General features: G+C 38.6%; 1 protein-coding gene across 2 annotated transcripts in view; it reads right to left on the reverse strand.

Annotated features, from left to right (window-relative positions):
• The window catches only part of HYDIN (HYDIN axonemal central pair apparatus protein), a 403,917-nt gene that overhangs the window by 239,195 nt on the left and 144,037 nt on the right, over nt 1-20,685 (reverse strand). Inside the window, exons 10-11 of one of the 2 annotated variants that reach the window (XM_047711407.1) lie at nt 14,133-14,334; nt 9,177-9,360 (exon numbers count right to left, since the gene is read on the reverse strand). In XM_047711407.1, coding sequence (XP_047567363.1) covers nt 9,177-9,360; nt 14,133-14,334 — 386 coding nt within the window. Of the gene's footprint in view, nt 1-9,176; nt 9,361-14,132; nt 14,335-20,685 lie in introns of those variants that run through there. The other variant, XM_047711408.1, reaches the window with a different exon arrangement.

A 20,685-nucleotide genomic window follows, 5' to 3' on the forward strand; every position in this document is an offset into this window, starting at 1 on the left:
TTTCTAGCAAATCAGAGAAAATAAACCTCAGAAACAGGCGATCAGCCTAAACCGACCCTACTTTTTACTTACAGAGCTTTGAGACTTTTCACATCACTTCTCCAACCCTCCTGAAATTAAGTCTCTGAAAAGAATGTTCCCTTTGTTATTGTTCAGTTCTAAAGTCTCTTTCTGAAAAGGAAAACATTCAGAATTTTCCCTGGCTGCTCAGCCACTAATATCCTTTCTTCCTGGTCCTTGGAAAGCAGCCTCATGGCACAGAACCCCTGCTGCTCTGTGTTCCTTCCGTGCATGACCCCTCTCCCGTAAGTCTATTCTCCCGCTCCAAATGGAAGACTGAGTATCTAGGATATGATCTGTAAGTGACTATTATGTTGTTTGTTGAAAATAATTGTCAAAATGGCCTTCAGTTATGTTACAAATATTTTCCTTTTTGGTCTTAATGTTTTGGTTTTTTCCTCAGATCCATAGCTGCATTTCACTTACTGATCAAGTGGTCTTCTAGAAGGAATCAACTTTGAATTGAATTGAATTGAAGTTGAACTCTGAATTTGAATCAAGTTTTCAGGTCTTAAGCGAACTCTCATATTGCAGCTTTTACTCAAATATTACATATCTCTGGAAATGGAACTTCATCTTTCCATCTGGAATAATTACAACCAACCAAGTGACTTGACAGATTCAGTTCCAAGACTTTCTGTAAGATGTCGATGGATACCCTGCCACTAGTTCATCACAGGTGATGGATACCTTCATGAGAAAAGTGTCCTTTTAAAATTATCTTCTTAAAAACTTACATTGACAATGACTAAATTTCTTTTAAAAATCTCCCATGAAAATCCTTAAATAAAAAGGAAAATATCTTAAAAATCACTTTCCTTCCCACCTATCATTCATCTCCCTTCCTCCTTCCTTCCTTCATCCCTCACTGCCTCCCTTCCAATGAAGGATTATTTTTGCAAATTTTGCAAAATCAGAACCCAACTGCAAGAACAGAGTTACAAATACACTTTATCCACTTGGTTTATCTGGAAAATAGTTTACATGATGACTTAATGTCTACATTTGTCAATTTAATTAATTGCATTTTAACCCCCAACTTAAATTTAGGAGAGTGATCTAAATGTTTGCCGCTCTAATGTTACATTTTCCAATCATACTCCCTAATCCGAGGAGATCGAATCACATCTAACTCTAAATCATAAGACCAGCAACCATTAACCAAGAGCTCATGTTCCCAGCACTGTGGTAAGTACCGATGTACAAAATCCACCTCAAACTTTACAATCTTGTTAAGTATTATCCCCATTTTAAAGATGAGACAACCAAACAGAGATTAAGTATCTCACCTAAGACCCACACCAACCATAAGTGGGAGAACTGGGATTTTATAATATATTTTTCTTTAATTTCCTGAACCCCCTGCAATAACAAAAGATCAGGCCTCACCTTTCTCACATCATAAAAAAAAATGCCAGAAGGAATCTAAAAACATTACAACTGATAACCAGGCTTAGATGAGGCCAGGAGGACCTGGTGAACAAAATAGGAGGCACTGTATGCTCATATGTGCAGGTACATTGGAAGGTGACTCATAGGAGGCTCCTTTGGACGACACACAGTCAACATTCATGCGTTGAAGCTCTTCAGAAATGTACTGGAAGGTCTTTATAAAGCTATCCTGGTTGGGTCAAGGTGAAGTCAGTTCAGAACAAGGTCAGTGAAAAATGATTTCAAGAGCAGCTGTGTAATGCGTGATGAATTTCATCATGTTTCACAAAATGGAAAAATTCCTGACTACATAAACAAATACCTTTAGCTGTGTTATCATATTTAAGGAAAAAAAATGTAAAATTTCTCTTGGGAAATAAAAATAACTTCTTAATTAAATTCCTATCAATCACTTTAAAAGAGAAGCACTGATGAGAAATTATAATGTTTCACCATCTACAATTGCACTTCTAGAATCTTCCAGATCAATAAGAGAAATCATGGCTCCCTTTATCACCACTTAGGGCAAGTAGAAGTTGTTTCAAAGAGACATAAGGAAAAAAAAAAAAAAAAGGAAGCTAACATACTGAAGGTAAACTACCCTAATTATCATTGAGAGAAAAGACTGAGTTGGCACATGATATTCAAGGAGACTTTTCTACTCCACTGTAATTCCTGGGGCAAGACACTGATTTTAGTAAAGTTTTGATCTCAAAATAATGACCAGTAAACTTTCTAAGAGAGGGGTCTAAGGTCTGGCCATCTGTCAGAGCAAGTCTCACTAAAGTTGTATTCTGTCTTCAGTGAGATATCCCAACCCCTATGCAATGAAAATTCCACTGGGGTTTTCTAGGAGCCGAGGCAGTTGTGTGTGATGTTCATGCCCTTCTGTAGAGAGACAAGATTCATGTCTCTTTCAACAGTGAAGGCTGTTAACTTATTTCAAGACCTACAAAATCTCTCCAGTACAACAGAGGACGTACCAGCACAGCTGGAAAAGGTTTGCACAAGGATCAGAAAAGGTTTTGCACAAGGATCAGAGAGGACAAATAATAATAAAGGGAGGCTGAAGGATGGAAAATCATACTGACAGAAGAGCTATGACTTGTCAAGGACAGTTTGCTCTCAGCAGATTCCTGCCCTCCTTTCTCCCTTCTGGTGTCCATTTCCGAGGAGTCAGCTCCCACATGTTTGCAATGTGACTCATGACTAATGGTACAAGAAGTGGAAGGGGTTTGCAGTAAAGAGCTAGATCTTTCCTCTTTTGGTAGCGATCTGGGCTTCCACCCAAGGTTCTGCTGAGCCTACATGCTATGCCGATTTGGGAAAAATAAAGCAAACTAAATTTGAGCTCTGCTATCAGTCCGAATTGCTGAACCGCATGTTTTCTGTAGGCTTAGGTGACGATAAAGGATGGTTTACTATTACTTACATGGTAATAAAGGAATGATCAAGTTTCCCTCCCTTTTCGAGGGTTAGTTAAATTTAGGTAAAACTTCCCTAGGGATACTGGATGAAGTTTTCTTTGATGGAAAAGACATTTGCTAACAGAAGTAGAAATGTTTGCCCTGCTTGCTGATGTCAGACAATCAGTTAGGATCAGTTTGGGCAAGTATCTTTACTTTCCCAGGCCTTTCTTTTTGAGAAAATATCAAGTGTTCAATATTCAGAAAATTGCTACATCTTTGAAGTGTGACCTGAACCAGGAGTACCAGAGTCCAGAAACAAGGCCAGCACGTCTGTGTTGTGATTTCTCAGAGGACTCCCAGACACCCATGGAAATTGAAAGCTTAATTCTCTTTTTTGCCCTGTGATACTCTTCTGCCTTGTGGTTCTCAGATTTGTGGTTTTTGTCTCTGAATCTCTCTCACTCAGGGTACCCAAGAGACCTAAGCAGAGGATATAACATAATGAGACTGTCAAAATTCTGTATAGCCAGAGTCCATCTAGTAAAATAGAATATTATAGTTCTGAAAGTAGTCGATTCCACTTGCTTTTCTGGAAGGCACAAAACATTCATAATAGACTCAGTTTTGCAATTTTTTTCCAAAGTGGGGGGAAAAAATACACAGAAGCAGATAGCTTGAGAAATAATCAGTATTCTGCAGAACTCAGTACCTTCCCTAGGCAAGGCATAAATGGAAAATTCTAGGTTAATATTCCAAGACATTATCAAAAGAATTGACATGAGAAACTTGATATAAATAGTAGTAATATATCACATGTATTTAATACTAGAACAATAATCATGGCCTACCACTAGAAGATCAATAAATTACCAAGATTTTAAAAAATCCTTCCAGACCTCTGTCCTGGATCTGCCCCAGGTCCCTGTCTACCCTCTTTCTCTACTAGTGAACACCTCTGGGGTCTCTCAAAAGACAAACCCCTACCCCTGTATTCTGAGACCGTATCAGTACATACTCAAGGCACTCTAGCATAACTCCAGGTTTGAACAACAGACTCTATGGCAATGTTATACAATGAGCATATTGAGGAGAAAGTGAACTAAGACAATGCAACTACCCAGTGACAAAGTGGTGAACAGGTGGTAGAAGAGAATAAGAACTTGCAGTTCTAGAATCTGGGTCAGCATTGAGTTAAACTACTTCTCACATGATCAAATTAATACAATTTTATTAAATTCATACTCATCACTACCTGTGGGCCTTTTAGGGACAGTGACTGATCTGGATCCTAAATCTACTTGCTTTAAATTACAAGAGCCTCTAAAATAGGAATAATGTTCCCATAAAACATTCAATATGCACAGAACACAGTAAGGGCTAAACTAAACTTGGTTTTAGGTGATGCATGGAAGAGCCAAGATATTTAGATGTGGGTCTGACAGAATAAGCATATCATTTCTTACTTCCTTCCAGACCCTAAGGTAACAGCTTTTTTTTTTTTTCCCCTTTTTAAGTTTACTTCATCTGAAGATAATGTCCTTCCTCAGTGGACACAGAGGGTGGAGAACCCTTCAGAAAGCAAGGTGGTCTCTAAGCCCTGACATCTGCCTTTTATTTTTATTTTTGTGGATAGGGTATCCATTTGAGATTGATTTTTAGATCAGTAGGTAACACTGCTTGGTTTTAATCTTCCCTGCTTCTACTGTGAACTCAACTCATAATCAAGAAGCTAATTAAAAGGAATCACACTGTAATAAAAAAACGAATCGCTGATGCATAGCTCATCTGTCAGAAATTAAATAGTGGCCGTTTGGCATAGCTGATCTAATACATGAGCAAGATTCAGAAGAAAACCTCAGAAGAAAACGGTGAAGAACCTGCCAGAATAGGGTAGAAAGGTACGTGAGATATGCTGCTGTGCTCCCAGATGGCTGCTTCTCCTCTTAGCTATCCTTCTCTGTGAATTTACAGCCTCTCCTCTCTTCACAGGCTCCCCAAAGGTGAGCATGTCAGGTCTGTCTTGGGCCCTCTGCAATTTTCCTAGTTCGCTCTGCTCTTAGAATTCCATCTTCTTTGCATGCCCTCAATGAAAACTTCTGTATAATAGTCATAAATCTTGCTTCCACTTCTGATTTGTCTCCTACATCTTTAACACTGCATTTCCAAAACTTTTTGGACATCTATTGTCGTCTCAAATTCAACATATTCAGAACCAGACTCATGATCATCAGCTGGTTTCCATTCCTTCCTTTTCCCCTTTCTCCCTCCCTCCCTCCACCCTCCATTTATTGGCAGGGTGGTAGGCCTGAGATACAGATAAGGACAAGGCACTCCTTAAGGAGCTCAGAGTTTGTTACCAAAATGGAGAATCAAAATTTTTGAATCAAAAAGGATCTAAGTGTCCTACCCCAACATCCTTATTTTGTGTACAAGGCAACCAAAGCCAAGAGAGATCAAATGGCTTGTTTAAGGTCACATATGCTATTAGCAAAGCCAGGAATTAAACCCAAGACTCCTGATTTGCTAATTTCCATCAAAGACATCATAATTCTCCCAGCCACTCTAGTTCTGATCTGAGGAGATATGTAATTCCTCATCACGTCTTGCCCCCAACAACCAATCACGAAGCACTTTAATATCTTTCTTTTGAGTATCTCCCACATCTGACATTTCCTTTGGTTTCCAACCATCAGTAGGCTGACCATCCAGGTCAGCATGACCTTCACACATCATCCTGAACTTGCCTGCAGAGACGTTCAGTTTCCCTGGTACTTCCTGCCCTAGCACATTTTGCCTGACCCATACCCTCTCCCGGCCCCAATCCATCCTCCTCCAATTTGATCAACTTGTGGCTACCCAAGTAATATTTCTAAAACATCTGTACACGTCACTCACCTACTGCAAGCCCCACAGTGAGCCTCCAATACGCTGGGCATGCTGTGTGGGAGAAGGGGGTCTACGGTCATGGGGAAAAATACTGCTTGTACTCTACCCTCTGGAGAATCTTTTTTTTCTTGAACTATGTTTCTCAAACTTCTTTGACCACAGAACTTCTTTTCTTCAAGGAATGCACATTACCCCCCTCAGACCCTGTATTTGCAGACGCACTGTGGGAAGCAGGAGGCTACAGTCTACCATTCAACAGCTGGGCCAGGCAGCCCAGACCTTCTTCTACTCACCTTCCCATCCTTCCATGACTGCCTGCTCTAGCAAAACTGGTCCATTCATTGTTATTTAATATTTTAGTTTCACAATTTCCCCAGCTAGAAATATTCTCCTTCCTTTCCACTTACCCTTCCTCCAAAATTCAGTTCAGGTCTCATCTCTTCTGTAAGTCCTTTCCCAACTCTCTCACCCAAAACTACTGTAGCATTTATTTACTTGTATCAGAAGACCAAAACCTCAACAGCAGAAAATGCATATAGCTCACATTTGCATCAGGAAGCTCATAAAATGGCAAAAATTTCCCTATCAAATAGCTTCAGATTGATTCACATTAAGGTAAGATTATATTACATTCACAAGAAATGCATTTCTACAAAACCATTAGGATCTCGAAGGAGGAGAAAAAAGGGAGATTTAACATTAATAAATAATTCACTGTTACTGACACTGAGTTCAGCTGTTTTGATCAGGATAACTTTAAGAAGACTCTAGGAAAGTTCCATGCCTTCATTTTCATTTTGTAAAGATTGTCAAGAACTGGCTAATGAATATTATGAGAAGAAAAGAGAATCATATACAGAAAAAATAAAATCATTATAGATGCCATAAATACCACTTACATTTTAAGTGAATACTATCCCCTTCCTGTTTCCAGTGATTTTTTTTCACACAATATAAACAAAATTAGTCTCATTTATTTGAAAGATACTACTTCTGTATATCCCCATTTTTTAAAAAATTTTTTTCTTCCTAATGGTGAAAAGATGCCTTGTGATAATAACGCCCAATTCAGTTCCTATCTAGAGTTCAAAAGCAATCATATTAAATACCACATTTTAACACACATGTATCTCCCCAGTCTCCATAAGAAGCTTTAAGTTATGGAAGAGCTCATGAAGAGAAGTAAATCTGAGGTAACCCTTGTCTTTCTACTTTCTGAATTGAAAATGTACAAAACTCACTTGGGATCCTCTCACCCACTCCTGACCACCAATGTTTGCTATCCCAGAGCCATTCATTCCCAGAAGGCTAGGACAAACAGAACAGTAGTCATCAGCCCAGATCTCCCATACCAGCTGGGAAGAATCTTGGACTTCTATGCTCTGGACCTTACCAGCGTGTCTAAGATTACCATGACTGACTGCTCCTCCCTGCCTCTGTCCAGCTCAGCTTTGGCTTGCTTGGACTTATAATGCTTTCCTAACATATTCTGGCTTGACCTATTATCACAGGCACCTGTCCTGTTCTCCCAAGACTACATGTTCGTTTTGTTTTAACCTCTTGCTGGTCTAGCCCATCATATCTGAAGACCCCTTTGCTTAATTGAGCCCTGGACAGTCTTCTGAGGTGAGAGAAAATTTAGCCTCAAGTCCTATCTCCAACCTTACTACCCACATCAACCCCTTACTTTAAGCAAACTAATCCATTCCTGGAACCTTGAATTATCCATGTCATACACACCCCCCATTTTGTTTTTCAAAAGTCTTGTCCTGAAAGACCTAACTCAAGGCTCTTCTCTCAAGAAGCCTTCTCTAATTTGGCCTATGATAATTACCTCTGAACTAGTATACTGACTGTCTTTACCAAACACTCACACAGCAGGTCCTGCAAAACCATAGTCCCAAGGCATGTCTCCAAGGAGAAGGCTCTCTCTTGGAAATTATAAAGCACATTATTATATTAAAAACTTAGACATCTTTCAAAACCTTTCAAAAAATATTGAAACCCCTGTTTGTGAAACTTACTCAGCTATGGAATCCCCTTTCTATCTTCTATCCTTTAAAAACAGTTTGGAAGCATAGACATAAGGAAAACAGGACCCCACAAGTCAGTGGCATTTCCCACCAGTAAGCTTGCATTCTAATGTGTCCATGTACCCATGTCTTCTCTCCAGATGATTTGGAAGTAACAATCCAGCAGCTCCAATTAGCTTTGGGCTTTCTCTACTACTACTACTACTACTACTACTACTACTACTACTACTACTTCTTGAGAGAGAGAGAGCGAGAGCGAGCGAGCGTGCAGCAAATGAGCAGAGGGGGATGGGCAGATGGAAAGGGAGAGAGAGAAACTTAAGAAGCATCTATGCCCAGTGTGGAGCCCAATGTAGAGCCAGACGTGGGACTCGATCTCATGATCCTGAGATCATAACCTGAGCCAAAATCAAGAGCCAGAACCTTAACCGACTAAGCCACCCAAGCACCCCAAGGCTTTCTCAACTTCTATTGCTATCTTTACCCTCATATCACTCTACACTTGTTGGGTGTAAGGTCATTCACAGTGCCTACCACATAGTAAATACAGAAGGCATTAGCTACTTTCATTTTGAAGCAGTAGGGAATGTGGTCCAGAGTTGGGTCTGTAGAATCAGACCAACCCTGTTCTAGGTCTGGCCCAGCCCTCACCAGTGAGGTTGAGGACTAAGTCTGTTTTGTTCACTCATGCCTTGTACACACATAGTCCCTAATATAGAACATACAGTCAGTAAGTATTTATTGAGTGAATTAAGGACAAAGTACTTCTCAACCCAAGTGATTTTGCCTGCCAAGGGAACATGTGACAATGGTCGGAGACAGTTTGGGCTGTCACAATTAGCATCTGGTGGGTAAAGATCAGGAATGCTATTAAACATCTTACTGTGTACAGGACAAAGAATTATTGAGCTCCAGAGGTCAATAGTGCAGAGGTTGAGGAAATCTGCCCTAGAGTCAGGCTGGTCAGGGCTACACTGCTAAATGCAGACACTACTTGGCTTAGAGCAAGTTATCGAATTTTTCTAAGTCTTAATTTCCTCATCTGTAGAATGCAGAACTGATTATATCTCATAAAAGTTGTTGTAAGATAACACATACATAAACAAGATAAATCGAGTAACACATATGAGATGTTTAACACAGCAATTGGTAGGTAGAAAGTATGACCTATGAATGTGATCTGTGAGCATTCTTACCGTTAGCCTTCATTCAGTGTCTCATAACGATGTGAGGCTTTCAGCTGAAATCTTTATGCTCCCAGAACTCAGTATCAATCCCAGAGTGAGTACTTTTATCAACATAAGCCCTGTGCCCCACTTATGTTTATTGTATGGTCAGATTTTATTTATGTGCTCACCAGGGGCTCAATAGTGAAAATGTTACTCAAGAAGAGCATGCTGTCTGCCTGAACCAGCCTCCTCTGATTCTCAAAGGTGCGGGAGAGAATGGAAAGACGTTCTCGGAGTGAAGGATCAATAATGCACTCTTCAAGAAACTCATCGGTCTCGTTCTTTTCCTCTTTGCTCAGGTCATCACAGACCCTAAAGAAAATACAGGAAATGTGAGACTTGTTTTGGTACTCCCATGAAGAACACTGTAAAGCGTTCCCCTCCAGTCCGTCCTCCTGGAAGTGGTCTCGCCCATCACCCTGAGGTGGTCCTTTTTTGCTGTAAGTCTGTAACATATGAGCTGAGTGACCTTGGACTTCATCCTCTCAAGAGCATCTGTTTGTTCACCTTTAGTCACTTCCTTCAACAAGTCCTCCTTGGCTTCCTGTTCTACTCAATGCCTACTTGCTTATTACTGAACCCTCATGTATATTTAGACAAATATTTTCTTTTAGATAATTGTGTTTTCCAGGCTGCTTTTTAAATAATATCTACCCTGCCTCTCACACTTGAAAAACATTTTTTTTCTTTTTAGACTTACTTAGCTCTAATACTTTCTTAGCTGTTAGTTACCTAGAGAACAGAATCTGAAACCAGCAAGGACTAGGCTTGGGTGTTGATTCTCCTATCATTTACTAGCTCTATGACTTTGGAGGTTCCAGAATTCCTCCCAGCCTCAGTGCCTTCATCTATCCAACAGAGATAATATAGATGTGTTGAGGATAAAATGTGATGAAGGACCTGACAGTTCCTGGGACAGAGCAGGTACTCCATAAATACTGTTTTCTCCCTAGGTCAGTCATAAGCAACTATCCAGCTCTCGAGCTTATAAAATGCTCACACCACACCTCAAGACACCTCCTTTTTTCTCTCTTTCTAGCTCTTGATATCCATCATGATAAGTCAGAAAAGCAGCCTTCCCCAACCCTCTCCTCATTGTCCTCACCAAAGCTGTGTTCACATTAGTCTTAGGATCTGTTACTTTATCTGCACTTTGAAGACTGGATTTTATCTCCTCCCAGGTCACAGGACCATTTCCCACCATTTTCCTGATATTGCCACTGGTGAGAGACAATTTATTCAGTTAAGTGAGTGCTCAATAAGAACCTGGGGTCGCTGAATTCCTGTCCCAGCCCCAACTACTTTCTAGATGACTTCATGAAGATGATATGTTCGGCCACACCAAACAGCTCTTTTTAATGACTTAGTACTCAGCGCCCTTTGGTCACAGAAGATAAAGAAGTCAAAGAAATGGGTTCAATGTGTTCTGTGTCCCAGGAAGAAAGCACCTTGTGCTTTCTCTTCATTGTTAGCTGGAAAGCAGTGTCCAAGGTAACCAGAGCAGCAGTCCTTCTACACTGCTGGGCTGAGCAGGTCAAATAAAGAGAAGTCAGTTCACAGAAAGAAAGGAAACCACTTACTCCTGTCAGTGGAATTTATGACACCTACCTTTGGGAATATATCCTGAAGAAACCAATCATGGATATAAGCAATGACACAGTCAGAAGATGTTCATTGAAGTGCTTGCTGTAATACTAACAGGTGTGGGTAAATTTGATGTGAGAGATTGAAAAAGTATTTAAACAAATAATGGGAATCATAAACATTCTATTTCTTGAGGGGGTTCTTAGGAGTGCGGTGTAGAAATAAAATGTCTTATATGGACCAAGGATGGTAATGCTGCATGAACTGATGAGTATGATTAACTCAAACCTCACAACAGAAAACAGAAGAGAATGAAAGAAAAATTCCCAAATGCTCTTCTCCCACACTGCTGGGGCCCATGAATCCCTGACAGCCCCATAATGCAAAAGGGGTGGTGATGCACTGTATGTCTTCTTCTTTGCCCTCCGATTAGAGCACTGGAACCAAGGCTGCCAGTCTGAGAAGGGAACGTGAAACACCTTGAACTGAGGTGACTGCAGCAAGGGCTCGTCTAACCCTCGGGCTACTGTTGGGCCATCTTGTCCTGCTGCTGTTCCTGGTCTCCGACATTCAGAGGTGCTTCTGATTTACAGATGAGGAAACCTTTCATCAGACAGCAGAACCACACACTAGCCCTCTCTCTCAGTAAAACCATGGATTTAACCCATTTTACAAATGGTCTGGTTGCCGCATTCAGGCATCAAGTCTCGTTCAGCCTATGGATTATAATGAATGGGAAAGCCTTGTGTCTCAGGTACAGTAGCACTGGACCAGTAAATGCGCCCTTATATTGAGGTGCTAGAGACCCTGCTCCTTTGCAGTGCCCCCAAGAAGTGTACTTGGATGCTGAGGAGATTAAAAATTAAGAGCTTTGGCCTTCAAGAGAGAAATATTCTCATGTCCACAGATGGCACAGAAAAGATGAAGTCATCCATCTTCAATCAGACCATGTGACCCTGGACACCAAGCAACTTTGTGGTGACTATTCTAAATCAAAGACTAGGTCTGCCTTCCTGTTTACCAAGTTACCATCCAAGTCTGCAGATTCTTGGTTCACCCTGGGGAAGAGAAGGGACTCCCAAACACAACTATGATTAAATTTACTATTAGCTGGGTGGCAGGCTCAACACTCATTAAAACTGGTCTATCTAGAGAAACACATCACTTCCTGTACCTGAAAGTTGAGGAATAAATCCATGCTGACAACTTTGTGGGGGGGTTCCACTGAGGCCTCTAGGAGTTCTTGTATAGAGCAAGTCTTGGGTTCTTGGGGAGCTACAAAGGGAAACTACTCTCGCAAAGTATGCATGAACGCATTTAGAGCAGATCCTCTCTGTTCCAAGTTGAAGACCAAACTGCCTTCAGTAAAAGGCAAACCTCTCTGTATTTGTCTTGCTTTTTGAGAGGATAGGCATTCCATCTCCAATTATATCCAGGACGAGAATTCATGACTAATAACACGAACTTCAATTAAAAAAAATACATTAAAAAATAAAAAAGTTATGGCATGGTTGGGGATATAACAAGGAACAAGAGAGGCATAAAACAGAAAAGACAACCTGGCCAAATAAGAAATTGGGCATAAATGGCCTACTTCCCCTCTAACTCTCTTTCCCCTCTTGCCCTGGCCATCTGGCCCGAGGAAAGGTAGAGGGAGAAGGTAAAGAGCAGTGTATTCAGTAACATCTGCACTTAGATCAACCAATCCAGTTTGGAGAAACATTGAGTCGTGTTGCCATTTGTCACCCAAAGTGAAAATGGAAGTCATCTGAAAATGTTTAGTCATCTGAAGCCACTTTTCAAGTTCATTGTTTAATGGAACGGCAAAATCCTAGATGATCAAAGTAGGCTGCCAATCACGATTATGAAAATGTTATTGCATATTATTCCCTTGCTACAAAAAAAAAATTTCTATAGGAACTAAGAGAGCAGGAAAGATAGTGAAAGAAAGAACACAAGAGAAAAGGAAAAAGAAGCCTCAGGATGATATGAAAGAGATAAAGAGTAGAGGAATAAAAGAAAAGAATGTCTATCCAGGCGTTGTTGAAATTACATTCTCTGTCCCTGGCATCTCTGATAATTATTGGTTTAAGTTTTTTGTGAGTTTCACTGTTGAAATTAACTTCCTTAAACACTTTTGGACATTGCCCTGGCATTAGGCATGGGTTAGACATATAATCAAATGCACATAGTTGAAGATAAAGCTGGTTTCCTTCTGACGGTGTGTACCCACACTCCCCAAAAGATTATGCCCGCAGGACAAGCAGGATACTGAAACACTGTGTTTGCTGGAGTTTCTTCGTTTGTACCTGCTCTCCTATTTTCTCTTTAAGCATGCTTGGACCATTCTTATTGTTGGGACACTCATGAATGAGGGAATCAGGACAGATAAAGCAGTGGATAAGCAGTTTCCTCTTGCCTTTTTGAATACTGGTATTTCTATGCTATGAGGTGAACTGAAGTTTTGAGGCAGGAAAGGTTTTTCTTTTCTCACTTTTTAAAGATGGCACAGTGGTAATCCAGTGATTAAAGCTCATTGTCTGAATGATAAAGCTTCTGGTCCACTGGGTCCTGCCATTGTCACAGCTCCTTCTGATTCAATTAGGGACAGAACACTGGGGGATTTCTGCCCGGTTTCCATGGACCTAAGATTTTTATTTTTATCATATACTAACTTGGTTTTAAACAAAGCTTTGAAGCTTCCCAGGGCTAATCTTTAATGAAAATGGAGAGGCAAATAAAAAAAGGCTGAAATGAAGTCCAATGAAAGCAGCAAAAGTGCTAATTCAGGGAGGGTGGAAGGAGATAAAAATGAAAATGGACTTTAGAAGAGGCAGGGATAGATTCAGTAAAAAGAAATATTCAAAATTTAACAGTGATGAGATTACTTAAAAAGAGTTTGGCTTGCCACTTTATTAATTTTCTCCCCTGCCTGAAGTATTTTAAAAAGGAAAAGATTAAAGATACCAACAAGAAATCATTAAATTATATGGTTAGCAGGGATTGAGCAATGCTACTAAAGCTGAGAATATAAAAGCCATTATATCTAAGCCCTTCTTGTTCCTCATTCTTCATATTTTCTGGAAATATCTTCTCATTGAAAAAAAAATCCACACTGATCCCAATTCAAGACAGATTATTTTTAGAAACCATGAAATCTGACCAATCTTATTAGGTTTATGAAACAAAATACAGTCCTATAGGTTAGTTTTGAGAGACTAGTGAAAAATTATATATTTGGTCTTAAAAATCTAGGAGTTTAGCCACTAATAAATTATAACCAGGTTGAGATTAACCATGGATGAACAACATTGTATTCCACATAGCTCAATTCAAGTTCTTTAAATGAACAAAGGAGCATCATACACTGGGACCAAGTTATAAAAATCTGACCTTATTTGAGTTGGTTAAAAACTTACCACAAAAGTCTCGGATTTTTCATGGTAAGTGAGCTTTGAGTTCCCCCAAATTACAGCATATGGGTGATTTTTCTTACAAACCTAAACTTTTCTCTGTCTTCTTCTTCCTGGGTAGCAAATATCTTCCACTGGAAGTGGGCAATGATGTTACTGCGGTTGTGAATAGTTATAATTCGCTGACTGGACAGAGATATGTAGGTTTTCTCAAGGATCAAGGAATTTCTGTCCAGCCTTATATTCATGTCTATGGCAGCTCCATACAGAGATAAAAAGACTTTTTCACCTAGAAATTAACAAAGTACAAAGACACTTTGAGATTTATTCTAGAATGACTACTAGGTCACTTTTTCCCCAAGGTGAAGTTATAGGACAAGCATTAGATATTTCATTCTCTGCTCCCCCCACCCCGCAATCAATCCAGAGATCAGACATGATCAGAAAACTTAAGTATTATGTTTGGTGAAGTTATGGAGAGTCAAACTATCTTATTTGGTCGCTGTAAAAACGATATAAATTGTTATAGTAGGTGTTACATTTTCTTCTTTGTAATTTTTTAGAAGATTTTATTTATATATTCGAGAGAGAGAGAGAGAGAGTGCACAGAAGGAGCAGGGGGAAAGGGACAGGTAGACTCTGCACTGTGTGTAGAGCCCAGCGCTGGGCTCCATCTCATGACCTGAGCCAAAACCAAGAGTCAGATACTTAACTGACTGAAACAGCCATGTGCCCCTTTTTGATAATATTTTTAAATCCTATAGCCTGACCACAAGGGTACCTGTGTTCTAGAACATAACCATTTGTCTCTTCTTTATCCCAAGCATGAGCTGGCATTCTGATTCTTAAAGTAACTGTACCTATACCAAGTATATCTAGGAAGAGCTGCTCAGCATGCAAAGATCAAAGTCCAATCCAAAGGGGATCAGGAAGAAAGAATTAGGGGCGCCTGGGTGGCTGGTGCGTTAAGCCTCTGCCTTTGGCTCGGGTCATGATTCCAGGGTCCTGGGATCAAGCCCCACATCTGGCTTCCTGCTCGGTGGGAAGCCTGCTTCTCCCTCTCCCACTCCCCCTGCTTGTGTTCCCTCTCTCACTGTGTCTCTGTCAAATAAATAAAATCTTAAAAAAAAAAGAATTAATAACTTCATTAGTTAAAAAAAAACACACAACTATTTAAAAGGAATCACTTCCTTAAACAGTCATTAAAACAAAAACGAAACATACACATACTATATCTAGGTAGCAGTTGCACAGAAAGAAAACAAAATATTAAGACCAAGGCTATGTGTAAATTTTTTAAAAATCTTAATGTTAAGAACACCTTTATTCAGCATAGTAATTTAAGTTCCCAATTTCATTCAAGATGCACCAATTCCCTTGATTCTAGGTAAAACATGAGGCCCCTTGGACTTCCAAGAAGATCCAAACATACAAACTATGTTCTACCTGATCTCTACAATGTCACGAGGGTGCCTCACTCTGACATCAGAGTAGAAAAAGGAAATACTTAAACACCAGGAAGGTCCTGCTCTAAGTTTAATCAGAACCCAAAAAGCATAAACACTTGTACCTTATTTTTTTAGCAAACATTTCTGCTCCATTCACCATTGTATTAACCAAGCAGGTACTTAGTAAATTAATAATGTTTTATACAGTGCAAACATCCTTTATGCTCTATCACTTTAAACACAGAAAAGTTTTGAACACAGAAGAAAGTATCTAGACATTTGACTCTAAAATTTTAAACTTTTTTTTTTAAATTTTCAGCATAACAGTATTCCTTGTTTTTGCACCACAGCCAGTGCTCCATGCAATCCGTGCCCTCCCTAATATCCAACACCCGGTTCCCCCAACCTCCCATCCCCCACCGCTTCAAACCCTGCAGATTGTTTTCCAGAGTCCATAGTCTTTCATGGTTCACCTCCCCTTCCAATTTCCCCCAACTCCCTTCTCCTCTCTAACAAACTTTTATTTAAAAATATATTTTTTTAAATACACATTCAAATACCATAAAAGCATACACTGTGAAAATGTAACGTCTTCTCCCCGTCACTCACTTAGGCCAGCCTTTCAAAGGTAAGAGCTGTTAATATTTTCATGTACTCCCTTGCCAAATCAAGGTATGTACTCTTGACCACATTTAAACTTTTTGATGAGCTAAGCTTAATAATATGATAAGGGAGAAATCATTGTTTTAATTGTTTAATTTGCATAGTCTTAAATATGGATGATGTTGAACATTTTCTCATAGATTAAAGAACTTTAAAACACCTTTTTCTGTGAGATGCCTTTTATAGCCTTGTTCATTTTCCTTTTGAGAAGTTTACCTTTTGCATATTGATTTGTGAGACTTTTTTGATATTAAAAAATTAGCTCTTTGTTATTCATGTTGTAATTTTTTCCTCCATTAGATATTTGAATTTCTGTATGACTTTTTTTTCAAGTTAAGTCTCTTTCCTCTTAGTCTTTATGTAGTCTAATTCTTGTCTTTATGGCTTTTAAAAATAAGTTTATGTTTTAAAAATTTTAAATTACATTTTGAAATTCAACTTCCGCCTTCCCTTTAAAAGCAGCACCTTTCTTAAAGAAACTAAGGAGACCATAAATAGGTCTGGCTTGATGTACTATTTAACATGAGAAATAGCTAATTTTCTTTTTCTAGCAAAGATAAGGTAGGTTAAGTTAATGGGATTTTCTGCTAAAATAACTTAAAAATCTGGACAAAATAGGAACAAACATCTTATTAAAGTCACTCCAGAACCATTGTCACATTAAAGAACTACCGGGCCAAAATTAAACAAAAAAAGGACCAAAGAGATCATTGAGCATGGAAGAAAGTTTTGACCCATGGATATGGTACTCTTGGCAATGTTGAGCTATTTTCCTCTGCAGGCAGGAAGGATGGAAATCAAAACCCTAAGTCTAAAGAAAGGGAGACTGAAAACAAACAAAAAGACTTTATCCACAATAACTTATCTTCAAACAACTCTACCCTCAAGATGAGTTTGAATTAGAAGCAGACTAGCCCTAATTCAGAGTTAAATACTATGCTGAAATTGTCTGTGATTGAAGAGAATTTCAGTCCTTGGATTTGATGATCATGGACTGGTTTCACTCTCAGAAACCTAGCAGAAGTAACACACATCACTTTGGAGGAAGGAAATTTCAATTTTTAACATGTTTTAAAATACACATTCAAACATAACCAGACATGCAAAGAAACAAAGCTCCATTTGTTTGAACTGGCAAATGTAAGAAAGACAAAACAAGATTAACAAATTATTATATACTAGAATCACCACAGACTGTAAACCAACTGTGTCTAAAGAAACAAGGGATGACCTTGGAGCTATAGCCAAGGAGCGGGAAATCAAACAAAGATCTAGGAAACTTGAACAAAAGCCATACTAGGCTCTTATAGAAATAAAATAAAATCACCTAAATTTTTAAATCTCTAAGAGTAAGATTAATAAAAGAATTTTAATAATTTTATGAAAAAAATAGTGAACTGGACCACGGTTCAGAAAATACAAAAGGCAATATGAAGCAATAAAAATACATGAAAAATGCACAATGAATGAGTAAAATAGTAGGCAAATGGAGCGAGAAGGTGTAAGTGTTTAACTGGAAACTCAGAAGGAGAGGAAAGATATAATGAATCAAAGACAATATTTCAAGAGATGAGGGTTAAGAGTTTTCTGTGGTTGACTGAAGGCATCAGTTTACAATTCAAAAAGCCCAAATGAATGTCAAGTGGAGAAACTTAAATACATGAATATATTGTAGTGAAACTAAAGAAAATCAAAGACAAAGGGCAAGTCCTATAGGCAGTTAGAGGAAAAGGCATATTATCTTCAAAAGACCCATGATTAGAATTACAGCTAACTTTTCAAATGAAACAATGGAAACTAAAAGAAAAATGGAATGGCTTCTTCACTGTGATGAAGGGGGAAACAATGCCAACCAGAATTTATAGTTTTTCAGACTTTGTTTGTCTACAAACATTTTTGTTTTATCTTCATTTTTAGGAATATTTTCAATAGGTAAAGAATTGTAAACTAGCACTGTTTTTCTTGCAGCACTTGAATAATATCACATTGCTGTCTTTTGGTTTCCATAATTTCAGCTGAAAACTTTGCAGTCAGCATTATTAGTGTGCCATTTAAGGAATGTATCTTTTTTCTTCTGACTCCTTTTATGACATTCTTTTTGCTTTAGTTTCTGGCAGTATTCGAACTAACAAGGGTTTGCTGAGCTTTACGAACTGTGAATTATTGTCATTATCCTTTGGGAACTGGTAGAATTAAAACATAGTATAAAGCCTCAGTAATTAAGACAGCTTTAAAAGAAAGACTGATGGAATAGAATAAAAAGTCAAAACAGGCCCAAATATATGCTAGAATTTATTATAATATAAAGGCAGCATCTCAAATCATTGGTATAAGAATAAAGTTTAAACAAAAAAAAAGCACTATTTGTATAACCTAGTAGCCATATGGGAAAACATACCTCACATCTAGCAACAGAATAAATGTCAAATGAATAAAATATTTAAGTGTTTAATATGAAACCATAAAAGTAGAACAATACACAGGAAAACTTTTTTGTAACTTTTGAGGAGAAAGTTTTCTAACCATGTCTCAAAATCCAGATTCCTCTAAAAAATATTAAGAAATGTTATTATGTAAAAAGGAAAAAAGAAATTTGGGGGGCCTGGGCGCCTCAGTTGGTTAAGTGTCTGACTCATGATCTCAGCTCAGGTCTTGGTCTCAGGGTTGTGAGTTCAGGTCCCACACTGGGCTCCATAATGGGTGTAGAACCTACATGAAGAAGAAGAGAAAGAAGAAGACAACGAAGACGAAGATGAAGAAGAAGAAGAAGAAAGAAGAAGAAGAGAAAAAAGAAATTTTGAATGCTACCAAAACAAGTAAAAGCAAAAGAAAAAGTGGTCAAAATATTTACAATTCATATCTAAAACAAATAAATTAAATCCCCAAATATGTAAATAAGTCTTAGAAATCAATATGACAATCCAGTAAAAGAATGGAAGAGAGTTGTAAGGAAAGAAATATACAGGCCCCCTATATGTGTTAAAAGATGCTCAACTTCTCTCATAATAAAAGCGACACAACTAAAGATGTATCTATATACCATTCCCCCAAACACACTGGGTACAATAAAAGTTTGAGAACATAATCTGTTGCCATGGGAATGCAAAGTGGTGCATTCTTCCTCCCTCATGGAATGAGTTGGGGGACACAGATTAAAATATCTATCAATGGGCGCCTGGGTGGCTCAGTGGGTTAAAGCCTCTGCCTTCGGCTCAGGTCATGGTCCCAGGGTCCTGGAATCGAGGCCCGCATCGGGCTCTCTGCTCAGTGGGGAGCCTGCTTCCTCCTCTCTCTCTCTGACTGCCTCACTGCCTATTTGTGATCTCTCTCTCTGTCAAATAAATAAAAATCTTTAAAAAAAAAATAAAATAAAATATCTATCAAGCTTGCAAAATAATTTATCCTCTGGCCCTCTTCTAGGAATTTATCCTGTCGATGAATGAAAACAAGATCAAGAGTATTCATTAAAACACTGAGCTTAATAACAACAGAGAAAAAATAGCCGAAGTACCCACCAAGAGAAGACTGGCTAAATTATCTGTGCTACACCTAAAAGGGGAATGCCATGCAGGTGTACAAGTACAGGATATATGATTAAGTAGAAAAAGCAAGGTTTAGAACAATTCACATAGTATGCTATTTTTAGGTAAGGAGGGAAAATAAGAATCTGCATGCATGTTTGCATCTATGTGCACAAAACACCAGAATAAAGTTAAGATCTGGGTGGGTGAATGAGGCAAAGTAGAAATGACACCCTTCAATATATATTTTTAAGACATTGCTTTAATTTTTAAATACATGAATACATTACTTATCCAAAACTTTAACATAAGAAAGGATTATAGGGTCTTCAGGAAACATGGGAAAGCTGCAAGATAACACTACTAATGAGAGAAATATAAATTAAATACTATTTCATAACCATCAGATTAACAAAAATCAAATAGTTTGGCAATGCTGTTTTGGAACTACGTTATAAGGATGTGGGAAAACAATTTCCATATAATGCTGATGAAAATACAAATTAGTACAACCACATGACTGACCAATTTAGTTTCCAGGAAAGCTCAATATACAGCTGACCTGGAACTCTGCAATTTCCCTTCTTAAAGAAAATCTCCTACAGCTGCACAAGACATATACAGAGATACTCATTGTGGTATTGTTTGTAATAGCAGAAAACTAGGAAGAACATCCTAATATCCAATAGAAGAACAGATTAGAGCATGTTCACATGCTGGAGTGTGTTGCATTAGTTAAAATGAATGAGAGCTATATGGATCTATGCGTTTAGACCTTCAAAATGTAGTGTTGAATGAAAAAGTCAAGTTGGGAAATGGTATGTACTGTATGATATCATTTATGTGAAGGTTAAAACTACTCGAACAGAGTGCCTGGGTGGCTTAGTTGGTTAAGTGGCTGACTCTTGGTTTCAGCTTAGGTCATGATTTCAGGGTCATGAGATCGAGCCTCGTGTAAGGCTCCTTGCTCAGTGCGGAGACTGCTTATCCTTCTCCCTCCCGCTCTGC

This window comes from Lutra lutra, chromosome 17 (assembly GCF_902655055.1).
Source record: "Lutra lutra chromosome 17, mLutLut1.2, whole genome shotgun sequence".
NCBI classification, from domain to species: domain Eukaryota; kingdom Metazoa; phylum Chordata; class Mammalia; order Carnivora; family Mustelidae; genus Lutra; species Lutra lutra.